The sequence below is a fragment of the Carassius carassius genome, chromosome 36 (genome assembly GCF_963082965.1).
Source record: "Carassius carassius chromosome 36, fCarCar2.1, whole genome shotgun sequence".
Classification (NCBI taxonomy): Eukaryota; Metazoa; Chordata; class Actinopteri; order Cypriniformes; family Cyprinidae; genus Carassius; species Carassius carassius.
In genome coordinates this window covers 28631851-28647962 of record NC_081790.1, presented here as the reverse complement: position 1 = coordinate 28647962, position 16112 = coordinate 28631851, and the positions used below count along the sequence as shown (strand labels likewise).

At 40.2% G+C, this 16112-nt stretch overlaps 1 protein-coding gene across 2 annotated transcripts in view; it reads right to left on the bottom strand.

Moving 5' to 3' along the window:
• Positions 1-16112, bottom strand: part of LOC132117538 (protein Jade-1-like) — a 43085-nt gene that overhangs the window by 21831 nt on the left and 5142 nt on the right. For both annotated transcript variants that reach the window (XM_059526890.1, XM_059526889.1), the window contains exons 5-7: positions 12496-12668; positions 11136-11347; positions 10663-10830 (exon numbers count right to left, since the gene is read on the bottom strand). In XM_059526890.1, the coding sequence (XP_059382873.1) occupies positions 10663-10830; positions 11136-11347; positions 12496-12668 (553 nt within the window). The remainder of the gene's footprint in view (positions 1-10662; positions 10831-11135; positions 11348-12495; positions 12669-16112) is intronic.

Below are 16112 nucleotides of genomic sequence, written 5' to 3'. Positions count from 1 at the left end.
ACTTTGTGCATTCTTCTCTGGAGTGTTATGTCCGCGACTAGCAAGTCCGGTAAATCTGTAAACAGCAGCGTACTTGATAACTTCAGTCAGCTGACCATGGCTACTGCAATTTTCCTCTCTGTATATTTACAATAAAAAGAAATAGGATATCAAATACCACTGCCTCCTTTCGTTTTCATTTTAACATAAGAACAGCTGCAGAAATGTACTTAGTTCAGGGATATGTGTGTGTGTGTGTGTGTGTGTGTGTGTGTGTGTATATATATATATATATATGTATACAGCCATTACAATGAAACGAAATATTATATAAATTTGCCTTTTTTATTTTCATTTTAACATATAGATAAATTGAATACAGACCAAAGAAAACCTGTTAGATTTACCCCGCAGCTGAATTATATTTTATGTTTAACCACTAAAGAGACATCAGAGCCAGCGGCACATATCAGAAGGTCTAGCCGAGGTGAGGCTGCTTCTCGGCGGATAGATGATCACTGATCTCCCGCTGATCGCGTCGAGCTGACCGTCTCTGAGATCGGCGAAACACATTTTTAAATAGGCGCTGTCTTAATAAATAAACCACAGATTTGAGTTTTAAACAACTACATTCTCGCCTGAAATACTTTTAAAATTACATTTCATGACACAATAACAGTAATATTTTGAAAATGTTGATCCGGTTAATGGTGGTTGAACTCAACCAATGCTGCGTGAACTCAACCAATCAGGATGTTTAGCGGCCAGGTCCCGCCCCCGAAAGTTCAGTAACTTTGAAAAAGTACCACCTCGCCAGCAGGGACTTTCTGAGGGGCATTTTTTTACCCGGAACTTTATTTAGTTCCTGGTTCCTGCGGTGGAAACACACAGAGTACCAGGCCAAAGTCCCTAGTTCCTGGGTAAAGTTCCTGCGGTGGAAACGGGGCAATTGTCTTCTTATTTTCTTACTCAAGATGGTTGTTTGTTTTGTGTTATGTTTTTGGACTCTTGTGTAATAGGACCCCCTAGAAAACGAGATGATGCATCTCAAGGGCTTTATTCTAAAGAAAAAAATTTGTTGCAATGAAACTGATCGCTCCATCTTGAGACAGTCTCTTTAAAAGTACCCATTCAATATACACAGTACTTTTTTAAAATAAAAAAACCTCTTGAAAACAAACCAAATCATGAATAAGTCATGAAAAATAAATGAAATTGTGAAAAATGAACAAGATTTCGACCTAAGGAAACAATCTCGTAAAAGTCATAAAAAAGAACAAAACCATGAAAAAGTCATGAAAATTTTACTAAAACTTAAAAAAAAGTCACGAATCTTGAATAAAATCATAAGTTATGAAAATGTAACAAAACCTCAAAAACCTCAAGAAAAGAAACATGAATATTATCATGAAAATGAACGAAACCTTGAAAAATTCATGAAAATGAATAAATATTTTAAAGGTCATGAAAATTAACCAAATAGCCAAAAGGCATTAAAAAAAAAAAAAAAGTCATAAATGGAATAAAATCTCGAAAAACTCTTTAAAAACTAATGAAAGTGAATCAAATTGCCAAAAGTCATGAAAATAAACAAAATTATGAAAAACCAAATCTTGGAAAAGTCAAGAAAATTTTACAAAACCTCAAAAAGTCATAAAAAGGGGCCATCAGGCCATCATAAAAAGTCAAGTTGGTCGCAATAATATATATATATATATATATATATATATATATATATATATATATATATATATATATATATATATATATATATATATATATATATATATATATATATATATATATATATATATATATATATATATATAAAATTCTGAAACAGCGTGTGACAACAAAATTAGATTTTGTGCTTTATTGCAAAATAACAAAGCACATATTAATGTCTCATATTGCATGAGCATATTTTAGATTAAGTATTAATAAACTGACAATATGCTAGGAATAGGCATGCTAGTTAAGCAACTACTTAATAGTGAGAATTGTTGCTTTAAAAAGGAAAACAAAGTGTTACCCAAAGAATAAAATGTAAACTATTACTAAATAAATGTAGTTGCATTGGGTAACATTGTATTATGTGATTTTACTGGTTAAATCTAGACAGAAGAAAAGCTACCTAGTTAACTAAGACACATGATCTAAAGCAGAGTCTACAATTGGGACAATAAGTGGCACTTCTGCATCTTGAGCTGTGTCTTAGTTTCAAATTCAATTCTCTAAAAACAGGCGAGTCTCACGAAGCCTGTCAAGGAGTTACCGTACAGTATTTCTCCCAATTCTCCCAAAAGTGTTAAAGATGAAATGTGCTCGGTTCAGTTTATTCATCAGCCCTTTACATGATTTCTGTGAGTCTTTTCACTTGCTTTTGTGGCTCTCTACATCACTGTCATTCTGTCATTGTCACTGCCTCACTCTTTAGCTTTTCTAAACGTTAATGGAATAATCATTTTGACCAGGATTTTTAGAATTCCCTCTTCGAATCCCCTTCTTCCTGTCAATTCTGCTTTTGTCCTCCATTGACTGAAATATTCACCAGCTTCCTGCACGTAAAAATCGAGCCCTCCTTTACAAAGACATCTTGCCCTCCACCTGATTGAACAAGTTCAAATTTCCATCTGAAAAGCTTTCCTTTCAATCATCCGCCAATAAATAAAGAGAACGGAGGAAATATTTCAATAAGAATTAGTCCATTGTTGCATGCTAATTACAAGTTTCATGTCAAAGGCAAAGCGCCTTGCAGATGAATAAGTGTGAATTAGTTCTGTAGCATTTAGGGCATGATTTCCTTTATTGCATCTTTTATCAATCAAAATGAAATTCAATTCAACTATGTCCGAACAAATAATCAAAATCAATATGGAATTAATAACCAATGAACTTAATTTTGTGTGTATATTTACATTTTACATTTACATTTATTCATTAAGCAGACGCTTTTATCCAAAGCGACTTACAGATGAGGACAGTGGAAGCAATCAAAAACAACAAAAAGAGCAATGATATATAAGTGCTATAACAAGTCTCAGTTAGGTTAACACAGTACACCTAGCATGGGATTTTAAATAATATAATAAATAAAAAAACAGATAGAATAAAAAAAAGAATAGAGCGAGCTAGTGATAGAGATCTTTACACATACACACACACACACACACACACACACATACAATTGCATAATAAATGAAAGAAAATAGAATACAAAAAGATTAGAATAGAATAGAATTAAAATAGTGAGTGTTAAAGTTAAAGGGTCAAATAAAGATGGAAGAGATGTGTTTTAAGCCGATTCTTGAAGATGGCTAAGGACTCAGCTGCTGGGATTGAGTTGGGGAGGTCATTCCACCAGGAGGAACATTTAATTTAAAAGTCCGTAAAAAAGACTTTGTGCTTCTTTGGGATGACACAATCAAGCGACGTTCACTTGCAGAACGCAAGCTTCTAGAGGGCACATAAGTCTGAAGTAACAAATTTAGGTAAATGGGTGCAGAGCCAGTGGTAGTTTTGTAGGCAAAAAAAAAAAAAAAATTATATATATATATATATATATATATATATATATATATATATATATATATATATACACACACATATATATACATATACACACATACACACACGCTGGCCATATAATTAGAATATAATCAAAAAGTAGATTTTTCACTAATTCCATTCAAAGAGTGAAACTTGTATATTATATTCATTCATTACACACAGACTGATATATTTCAAATGTTTATTTCTATTATCTAAGTTTGATGTTTATAACTGACAACTAAGGAAAATCCCAAACTCAGTATCTCAGAAAATTAAAATATCGTGAAAAGGTTCAATATTGAAGACACCTGGTGCCACACTCTAATCAGCTAATTAACTCAAAACACCTGCAAAGGCCTTTAAATGGTCTCTCAGTCTAGTTCTGTAGGCTACACAATCATGGGGGAAGACTGCTGACTTGACAGTTGTCCAGAAGACGACCATCGATATCAGGCCATCGGAGGGAAAGACACAAAAGGTCATTGCAAAAGAGGCTGGCTGTTCACAGAGCTCTCTGTCCAAGCACATTAATAGAGGCGAAGGGAAGATATGATGTAGTAGAAAAAATAGTACAAGCAATAGGGATAACCGCACCCTGGAGAGGATTATGAAACAAAACCCATTAATAAATGTGGGGAGATTCACAAAGAGTGGACTGCAGCTGGAGTCAGTGCTTCAAGAACCACTACACACAGACGTATGCAAGACATGGGTTTCAGCTGTCGCACTTCTTGTGTCAAGCCACTCTTGAACAACAGACAGTGTCAGAAGCATCTCGCTTCTAAAACGACTGGACTGCTGCTGAGTGGTCCACAGTTATGTTCTCTGATGAAAGTAAATTTAGCATTTCCTTTGGAAATCAGGGTCCCAGAGTCTGGAGGAAGAGAGGAGAGGCACACACTCCACGTTGCTTGAGGTCCAGTGTAAAGTTTCCACAGTCAGTGATGGTTTGGGGTGCCATGTCATCTGCTGGTGTTGGTCCACTGTGTTTTCTGAGGTCGAAGGTCAATGCAGACGTATACCAGGAAGTTTTAGAGCACTTCATGCTTCCTGCTGCTGACCAACTTTATGGAGATGCAGATTTCATTTCCCAACAGGACTTGGCACCTGCACACAGTGCCAAAGCTACCAGTACCTGGTTTAAGGACCATGGTATCCCTGTTTCTTAATTGGCCAGCAAACTCGCCTGACCTTAACCCCATAGAAAATCTATGGGGTATTGTGAAGAGGAAGATGCGATATACCAGACCCAAGAATGCAGAAGAGCTGAAGGCCACTATCAGAGCGACCTGGGCTCTCATAACACCTGAGCAGTGCCACAGACTGATCGACTCCATGCCACGCCGCATTGCTGCAGGAATTCAGGCAAAAGGAGCCACAACTAAGTATTGAGTGCTGTACATGCTCATACTTCACATTTTCATACTTTTTAGTTGGCCAAGATTTCTAAAAATCCTTTCTTTGTATTGGTCTTAAGTATTATTCTAATTTTTCTGAGATACTGAGTTTGGGATTTTCCTTAGTTTTCAGTTCTAATCATCAAAATTAAAATAAACAAACATTTGAAATATATCAGTCTGTGTGTAATGAATGAATATAATATACAAGTTTCACTTTTTGAATGGAATTAGTGAAAAAATCAACTTCTTGATGATATTCTAATTATATGACCAGCACCTGTGTGTGTGTGTGCGTGTGTGTGTGCGCGTGTGCATGTGCATGTGTGTATATATATATATATATATATATATATATATATATATATATATATATATATATATATACCAGATGCGGACAAAACACAGATCTCCTCATTCGCTGGCCAAAGACCTTGTTAACTCCATTTGAGCTTGTTTTTCATGTTAATTGCAAGTGTCTGATACAACACCAACACTGACGAAGCAGTGTTGTTTAATTATTGATTTGTTCCCCCTATTTTCTTTTTCCCCCTGTATTTTATTAGAGTGTGCCATGAAACTGTTTTATTTGTCAACACCCATCAGACATCATATTGTTTGTATTTTGTTGCTTAAACTCAACAAACTATGGAAAATAACTCTTATATAATACTCGCGAGGTGGCTTGATACGCCCGAGCTTTGGATGTGACTGTGAGGGCACATAATACAGCCTTTGGAGCGCGTGAGTACCAAATGGCTTAAAATTCTTAAAAAGGTGTGCAAATTATTATACATTTTTATGACAATTCAACAATGACCCGATTAGTCAAGTGACAGTTCTGTCAGCTGTCCTGAAATGCGAGTGAGTCTTGTATGGCAGCGTGCAGGTCACTGATGCGCTGATGAGAAGCGCGCTCTGAGAGAGTTCATGGATTCAAATGTCTGATTTAATCTTCGACTTTGTGTGGATTTATTTTATTATTCAAACCTACAAGCTATGTGGAATAAATGCAGGAATTTCCCTAATTCTAAACTTGAAAGCTACGAGATTTATTAAAACCATGCGACACATATAGTCCCCCTCAGAAAAGTTTTTAGGCCTGGAAATTGTTATTTTAAAATCGCATGGCATTTCCATGTTATTCATGACCTTACAGACCCTATAAAAGCAACTGATGCACGCTCTTAATTACTTAAACTGGTCACCAATGTGACTGCGCGAGTGCTCCGTTACCCCGCTTTGTTCCGGTACCTCGCAGTTTACAAATTAAGCAATGTACGTATTACTAGCAAACGTAACTTCGCTGATATCCTACATGGTTACAATTTAATTTAACACCACTGATCTGGCTGTTGCAGGTGAAGGGGCCACATCTAGCACTCCAGGTCCCAGTGAAACACAGACCACTGAGACCAGGGATACTCAGCCTGGGGGGCGCAAAACTCAATCTCACCTAGGGCAACCAAAGGGCTAGAGGCGGCCCTGGAGACTGGAATCAAAGCCAGACATTAACACTATACACAAGGGCTAGGAAAGGTGTTCACAGCGGACTGCGTTTAGATTAATCTTGCATCATTAAAGCATTCTAAGCTGAGCTGAAATTACATGACTCAGCTGGACACACAGAACAGAAGTGTCTGACTTTAGATTTGTGTAACTATACTATATGAAACATATTTGAATGAAACAGCGACAGGCTGAATGAGATGCAGATTCGCTGTCTGCCAGCAGATGGCGCTTATGGAACAGCAGCAATATGCTTATAAATGCTACTTTAAGTAAGGATTAAATGACGACGGGCATTTGAGAGAAAAATGCAGGTGAAATTAAAAAAAACTTTTGTTACATAACACGCTATACAATTCAAAAGCTTGGAGTCAGTATAATGTTTTTCTTTTTTTGGGAGAGAAAGTAAATAAATTGATACTTTTATTTAGCAAGGATGCTTTAAATTGATCAAAAGTGATCATAAAGACATGCATAATGTAACAAAAGATTTACATTTCAAATGATTTTCTAATTAACTTTCTGTTCATTGAAGAAACCTGAAGAAAATTCTACTCCGCTGTTTTCGACATAATAATAATAATAATAATAATAATAATTATCCCCTCCTTGAACTGCCACCTTAACGTGGTGGAGGGGATTGAGTACCCGAATGACCCTAGGAGCTATGTTGTCCGGGGCTATATGCCCCTGGTAGGGTCTCCCAAGGCAAACAGGTCCTAGGCGACGGGTCAGACTAAGAGCGGTTCAGAAAACCCTTATGAAGAGATCAAATCATAGGACCGTGACGTCGCCCGGTATGGCCCAGCCGGGGCCCCACCCTGGAGCCAGGCCCGGGTTTGGGGCTCGTAAGCGAGCGCCTGGTGGCCGGGCCTCCCCCCACGGGGTCCGGCCGGGCTCAGCCCGAAGGAGCGACGTGGGGCCGCCTTCCCGTGGGCTCACCACCTACAGGAGGGGCCGTAAGGGGCCGGTGCTTAGTAAATCGGGCGGCAGTCGAAGGCGGGGGCCTCGACAGCCCGATCCCTGGACACGGAAACTAGCTCTAGGGACGTGGAACGTCACCTCATGTGTTGTGTTGGAGTTTACCCCGGTGAACGAGAGGGTTGCTTCCCTGCGCCTTCGGGTCGGGGATAGGTCTCTCACTGTCGTTTGTGCCTACGGGCCGAACGGCAGTGCAGAGTACCCGGCCTTCTTGGAGTCTCTGGGAGGGGTGCTGGAAAGTGCTCCGACTGGGGACTCCGTCGTTTTACTTGGGGACTTCAACGCCCACGTGGGCAACGACAGTGACACCTGGAGGGGCGTGATTGGGAGGAACGGCCCCCCTGATCTGAACCTGAGCGGTGTTCAGTTATTGGACTTCTGTGCTAGTTACAGCTTGTCCATAACGAACACCATGTTCAAGCATAAGGGTGTCCATCAGTACACGTGGCACCAGGACACCCTAGGCCGTAGGTCGATGATCGACTTTGTGGTCGTTTCATCCGACCTCCGGCCGTATATCTTGGACACTCGGGTGAAGAGAGGGGCGGAGCTGTCAACTGATCACCACCTGGTGGTGAGTTGGATCCGATGGCGGGGGAGGAAGCTGGACAGACTCGGCAGACCCAAACGTACTGTGAGGGTCTGCTGGGAACGTTTGGCCGAGTCTCCTGTCAGAGAGATCTTCAACTCCCACCTCCGGCAGAGCTTCGACCGGATCCCGAGGGAGGCTGGAGATATTGAGTCCGAGTGGACCATGTTCTCCACCTCCATTGTCGAAGCGGCCGCTCGGAGCTGTGGCCGTAAGGTCTCTGGTGCCTGTCGAGGCGGCAATCCCCGAACCCGGTGGTGGACACCGGAAGTAAGGGATGCCGTCAAGCTGAAGAAGGAGTCCTATCGGGCCTGGTTGGCTTGTGGGACTCCTGAGGCAGCTGACAGGCACCGGCAGGCCAAGCGGACTGCAGCCCGGGTGGTTGTGGAGGCAAAAACTCGGGCCTGGGAGGAGTTCGGTGAGGCCATGGAGAAGGACTATCGGTCGGCCTCGAAGAGATTCTGGCAAACCGTCCGGCGCCTCAGGAGAGGGAAGCAGTGCCCTACCAACGCTGTTGTGGGGCTGTCTTGGCTGACACGCCTCTGCAGCATCGCGTGGCAGTCGGGGACAGTGCCTCTGGGATGGCAGACCGGGGTGGTGGTCCCTCTTTTTATGAAGGGGGACCGGAGGGTGTGTTCCAACTACAAGGGGATCACACTTCTCAGCCTCCCTGGGAAAGTCTATGCCAGGGTACTGGAGAGGAGAATCCGGCCGATAGTAGAACCTCGGATTCAGGAGGAACAGTGTGGTTTTCGTCCAGGCCGTGGAACACTGGACCAGCTCTATACCCTCTACAGGGTGCTGGAGGGTTCATGGGAGTTTGCCCAACCAGTCCACATGTGCTTTGTGGATTTGGAGAAAGCATTCGACTGTGTCCCTCGCGGCGGCCTGTGGAGGGTGCTCCGGGAGTATGGGGTCCGGGGCCCTTTGCTAAGGGCTATCCGGTCCCTGTACGACCGGAGCAGGAGCTTGGTTAGTATTGCCAGCAGTAAGTCAGACTTGTTCCCGGTGCGTGTTGGACTCCGGCAGGGCTGCCCTTTGTCGCCGGTTCTGTTCATGATTTTTATGGACAGAATTTCTAGGCGCAGCCAGGGGCCGGAGGGGGTCAGGTTTGGTGACAACACAATTTCGTCTCTGCTCTTTGCGGATGATGTTGTCGTGTTGGCCTCATCAAGCCAGGACCTTCAGCACGCACTGGGACGGTTTGCAGCCGAGTGTGAAGCAGCTGGGATGAGAATCAGCACCTCCAAATCCGAGGCCATGGTCCTCAGTCGGAAAAGGGTGGCTTGCCCTCTTCAGGTTGGTGGAGAGTTCCTGCCTCAAGTGGAGGAGTTTAAGTATCTTGGGGTCTTGTTCACGAGTGAGGGAAGGATGGAACGGGAGATTGACAGATGGATCGGTGCAGCTTCTGCAGTAATGCGGTCGATGTACCGGTCTGTTGTGGTGAAGAAAGAGCTGAGCCGCAAGGCGAAGCTCTCGATTTACCGGTCAATCTACGTTCCTACTCTCACCTATGGGCATGAGCTTTGGGTCATGACCGAAAGGACAAGATCCCAGATACAGGCGGCCGAAATGAGCTTTCTCCGCAGGGTGGCTGGGCGATCCCTTAGAGATAGGGTGAGAAGCTCAGTCACCCGGGAGGAGCTCAGAGTAGAGCCGCTGCTCCTCCACATCGAGAGGGGTCAGCTGAGGTGGCTCGGGCATCTTTTCCGGATGCCTCCTGGACGCCTTCCCAGGGAGGTGTTCCGGGCGCGTCCCACTGGGAGGAGACCACGGGGAAGACCTAGGACACGCTGGAGAGACTATGTCTCCCGGCTGGCCTGGGAACGCCTCGGTGTCCCCCCAGAAGAGCTGGAGGAAGTGTCTAGGGAGAGGGAAGTCTGGGGTTCTCTGCTTAGACTGCTGCCCCCACGACCCGGCCCCAGATAAGCGGAAGAAGATGGATGGATGGATAATAATTATAATAATAATCATAATAAATGTTTTTGAGCAGCAAATCAGAATATTAGAATGATTTCTGAAGGATCGTGCGACTGGAGTAATGATGCTAAAAATCCAGCTTTGAAATTGCAGGAATAAATTACATTTTAAAATGCATTCAAATAGAAAACAGTTATTTTAACAAATAAAAAAATAATTTTAAAATTTTACTGTTTTTACTGTACTTTGGATCAAATAAATGCAGGCTTGGTGAGCAGAAGAGACGTCTTTTGAAAACATTAAAAATCTTACTGTTCAAAACCGTATGACTGGTAGTGTAATTACAAAAGTTTTAGGAAAAATATTAGGGAAAGCAAATGCAAAAGAGCTTGTTATCACGCTGTCAACAGTCTACGGCACAAACATGCTTGCAGTCCTTTTAAATGTGCATTTCATCACACATTAGAGCAGGTGCATGCATCTAAAATGCAAGCTATTAACAGCCAGTGTTTACATATGATTACAACTGATTAATTTAATGTGCACGCTGCCATCTCATGTAAAAAATAAATAAATAAATAACAATAATTTTAAAAGAGAGCCAAAAAGTTTTTCAGCCATTGTCTCTTTAGTCAGAAACAGAATAATTTTTGAAAGCTGATATTTTGGTGCGATCCTAAAACTGAACACTTCTATGCTTATATCTGCCATTCCCAGACTGACTCTTTCCAATACCTCGGGGATCCATAAGGCACAGCTGACGTGGACCCACTTGGTTCCGCTGCGTGTGGGTTTCAGAGCTCCTCCTCTCCTGGGACAGAGCAGACATTTGGGTTGCACTCCGAGGGCACAGGTTCGGCACAACCAGTTACCCTGCGGCACCTTCAAGATCCCGTAACACGCCTGCAGGAGGAACAAACACATGCTTTCTGTCAACACAACCAACAATCTCCACAAATCACAACTGTTACATAATCAGAAGGATCAGTCTCTGCTGTCTCTGGACCGGAGCCTAAATCAGGATCAGGCTGTGTCATTCACCTCATTAACCCCAAGTTTTATTTACAGTGTCTGAATCGTTCCCTATCACCTACATTGTGATCTACGAGCAATTCAGTGTCCAGGAAATAATTCACTGTGAACAAGTGAATGATCTCAGCCGCTGCTTTAGCGTCTATTTAAAATCTTTAGGATTAAGGATTATATACCTGATGCACACAAACGTTGCATTTGTCGCAGAAGACCATCTCATTGCCGTCCTCGCCCTCAGGTGAGCGGCACACGTCACAAACCACGTCCTCGTCGTATTCGATGCCCAGACCCTCCTCAGTCTCGATGGCCTGCTTCATGTTCTGCTGACACTGGTTCTCCAGCTCCACCACGACCTGCTCCATGGTCAGCTCCTCCAGCTCTGGAAGTGCTGAGACACACAAAGGAAACAGCCTTGTATTTGTTGGTTTTCTGATACTACAATAGGGTCCTATGATTTCTGAGATGAAACCATGAAATTCAGTCATAAAAATGGCATTTACTGAATAATGCAGAAAAGCATTTAATGGTCAGTACACTTAAATCAGATGGCGATATAGACTAGTGTCTTTGAATTTTAAAATGCAAAAAGAATGCACGTCTCTTTGTGAATGAATGGTTTCATTCACTACATATACTGAAACGCGCGTGATGCTCGTGTTGTTTTCAGCATCTGCCGTCTCAAAAAGTAAGTATATAAATACATGAACAATATCTATTTGCTCTGAGAGTCACTATATGACCCTTTTGAGAAAAACTACCGTCATATCACATACACACACACACATACAAAACTCTTCATGCCAACTTGTCAAAATAAGAGTTTGGTTTAACTTGAAGAAATTGTGACCGAAATATATTAATACTGTACAGTAGAATGTATATCTTGCTACTACTGCTACTACTACTAAAATTATTAAAACTGCTGTTTTAAAGAAATAAAATCACACAAATTTTCTTAAGTTTTAAATTTTTTAGCAGTAAAGCACTTTATTTGCTAAAAAAGGGGGTATGTTTAATTTAACATTTTGTTTAATTTAAGTGTTAAATTTTTTATGCCATCATTTGATTTCCAAAAAAAAAACGTAAAAAATTTATACATTTCATAATTTAAAATAATATGGAAAACACAGAATTTTGCTAAATAACTGAATTTGAGAAGAAAAAAGTATTTAATTGGGCTATACATTTTTTTATTTTTGGTCAACTATTAATAAATTACTGTTAACTTGTATAAGTTTAATGATTTCAATTATTAGACATGCTTTTGATTAATACAATTTAATTTAACCATTAAGACAGAGTCCAGAAAATTTAAAATGGGAAACAAAAAAAGGAAGAAAAAAATTGACTAAAAAAAGAAAATACAAACATAAAAACTAATTTTAAATATTAATAAAAAAATATAATGGTATCTCAATGATAAAAAAAATAACAAATAGCTAAAAAAAAAAAAAGAAATATACAATTTCAACTCTATTATTGGCCTGTTTGCTATAACAAACTTAAATCATCAAAGAAACATGAGTCAGATATTACCTAGTTGTCTAAATTCAGCATTAACCAGTTCAAGCCAGGTCACATCCAGATCATCAAGATTGTAACAACTCAACGACTCAGTGAGACCATGTGGCTCTCCGAAGCCAAACTCTGACTGACCCCTGGCTTGGATCGGTGAAAAGAATGGGATTCGATTGACCTCTGGAAGCATCCTGGGGAAAAAAATGCACACTTGAATGAGCACAAAACTCATTCTTCATGCATCAAGTATTCGAAGGAATGTTTCAGATTCAAGTAAGGCTCTATGGATAGGATTTGTCGTATAACTTTGATAGCCAGAGGATATCATTGTAACTTGTCCTTTGTACAGTGAATTATGATTGGTATCAATGCATACTGAAATCAGTCATGTTTTCTGATCAGACGGTTCTTTCCTCAATTCATGTAACCGGTTGAAGATGAAACTCTTGTTATAGTGAAACCGATATTAAAATATTGAAACCGATATTGAAACCGATATTAAAGCACAAATGCAACGTAGCTCACTGTGGTTTCGAAGAGCATTTGAGACACCTGCATTTAGTGCTGTCCATTTATGATAGGATGTGGAAGAGGATGTGCAAATCCACGTTCATTTTCAGAGTTTATTTGTGCATCTTCTCAGTTAACAATGGCTCTGTGTAGTAACAGCTGCTCTATGTGAAATCACGCACCTGAGGGAATTTACCGCTGATTAGAGAACCGGCTTTACTGTCGAGATGCGCATTAATGATCGGCCGATCGTGATCGGCACAGCCCTACTTACTGACATGCAGCTGCTGCTAAAGCAAAGGTACATGGGAGTAGTTCACTAATTATTAAAAATTAACAAATACAATCAGTTCCTATATCAAAAATGTATACTTAAAGCATTAAAGCAGGTATTACTTTGGAAAATGGTATAGAGAATCAAATGTCAATAGTATTGATAGCGGCTTCTGGGATATTGGTATTGTGATGACACTAACCCTTAGTTTGAGCCTAAAACCTAAAAAGCAGGGATGAACAAATGAACAAACTAATGAATTAAGCTATTAATTATGAATCTGAACAATAAGCTGGTTCATCAAGCACAAGTCATGAATGACAGAAAGCAGATGGATGTTGAGTGAAAGACTGAGAGATCCAGATGTGATTTCCATGTCTTTATCACTTTTGGGAAAATAGTTCAATAAAATTTAAAAAAATCAATGTGAATCATGCAGCTGAGAAATTTAATTTTCCCTAAACATTTTTTATATAAGAGACCACTGTAAAAACTAGAGATGTGAAATATTGGATTTTTGATAACCAAATATCCCAAATGCTGCTATTTTTCTGTGCAGAGGTTATAAACAAAGTATTTTTATTTTGGTTAGTTTGGAGCAAATACTTACCTGTTAGAACTAAATAAACGACAATCAAGTTTTTTTTATAATGAAAGTACATTGGTTTTATTATATGGTTATTTTCAAGCTTTCAGTCGCAGTTGTTTGTTTGTTTTCTTGATACAGAGGGAACCTTCACATTTTATTTGCAGATTTAACATTTACTGATGGGCTAAAGCAAAAGAGCTGTAAAAATGCTAAAACCTTTTAGAGCTCCTTTTATTTACATTTTCATAATCCATTTGAAAATATGTATTACATTAATTAATAAATCTGTATCTACAAAATTGAATTGCACATCATTTATTTTCTTGAGCGTCTATTCTTGTAAAGGCAACAGCTGCACACTTCACAGAGACATTTGTGACCCTGGTCCACAAAACAAGTCATCATGGGTCTTTTTTTTTTTTAATTGAGATGCACCTGAAAGCTGAATAAACTGGCTTTCCATTGATGTGTGGTTTGTTAGGAGGACGATATTTGTCTGAGATGCAACTATTTAAAAATCTGGAATCTGAGGGAGCAAAAAAAAAAATCAAAATATCTTTAAAGTCATACAAATGAAGTTCTTAGCAATGCATATTACTAATCAAAAATTACGTTTTGATATATTTACTGTAGGTATTTACAAATATCTTCACGGAACATGATCTTTACTTACAACCCGAATTCCGGAAAAGTTGTGACGTTTTTTAAATTTTAATAAAATGAAAACTAAAGGAATTTCAAATCACATGAGCCAATATTTTATTCACAATAGAACATAGATAACGTAGTAAATGTTTAAACTGAGAAATTTTACACTTTTATCCACTTAATTAGCTCATTTAAAATTTAATGCCTGCTACAGGTCTCAAAATAGTTGGCACGGGGGCAACAAATGGCTAAAAAAGCAAGCAGTTTTGAAAAGATTCAGCTGGGAGAACATCTAGTGATTAATTAAGTTAATTGATATCAGGTCTGTAACATGATTAGCTATAAAAGCTTTGTCTTAGAGAAGCAGAGTCTCTCAGAAGTAAAGATGGGCAGAGGCTCTCCAATCTGTGAAAGACTGCGTAAAGAAATTGTGGAAAACTTTAAAAACAATGTTCCTCAACGTCAAATTGCAAAGGCTTTGCAAATCTCATCATCTACAGTGCATAACATCATCAAAAGATTCAGAGAATCTGGAGAAATCTCTGTGCGTAAGGGACAAGGCCGGAGACCTTTATTGGATGCCCGTGGTCTTCGGGCTCTCAGACGACACTGCATCACTCATCGGCATGATTGTGTCAATGACATTACTAAATGGGCACAGGAATACTTTCAGAAACCACTGTCGGTAAACACAATCCGCCGTGCCATCAGCAGATGCCAACTAAAGCTCTATCATGCAAAAAGGAAGCCATATGTGAACATGGTCCAGAAGCGCCGCCGTGTCCTGTGGGCCAAGGCTCATTTAAAATGGACTATTTCAAAGTGGAATAGTGTTTTATGGTCAGACGAGTCCAAATTTGACATTCTTGTTGGAAATCACGGACGCCGTGTCCTCCGGGCTAAAGAGGAGGGAGACCTTCCAGCATGTTATCAGCGTTCAGTTCAAAAGCCAGCATCTCTGATGGTATGGGGGTGCATAAGTGCATACGGTATGGGCAGCTTGCATGTTTTGGAAGGCTCTGTGAATGCTGAAAGGTATATAAAGGTTTTAGAGCAACATATGCCTCCCTCCAAACAACGTCTATTTCAGGGAAGGCCTTGTTTATTTCAGCAGGACAATGCAAAACCACATACTGCAGCTATAACAACAGGGTGGCTTCGTCGTAGAAGAGTCTGGGTGCTAACCTGGCCTGCCTGCAGTCCAGATCTTTCACCTATAGAGAACATTTGGCGCATCATTAAACGAAAAATACGTCAAAGACGACCACAAACTCTTCAGCAGCTGGAAATCTATATAAGGCAAGAATGGGACCAAATTCCAACAGCAAAACTCCAGCAACTCATAGCCTCAATGCCCAGACGTCTTCAAACTGTTTTGAAAAGAAAAGGAGATGCTACACCATGGTAAACATGCCCCGTCCCAACTATTTTGAGACCTGTAGCAGAAATCAAAATTGAAATGAGCTCATTTTGTGCATAAAATTGTAAACTTTTTCAGTTTAAACATTTGCTATGTTATCTATGTTCTATTGTGAATAAAATATTGGCTCATGTGATTTGAAAGTCTTTTAGTTTTCATTTTATTAAAATTTAAAAAACGTCCCAACTTTTCCG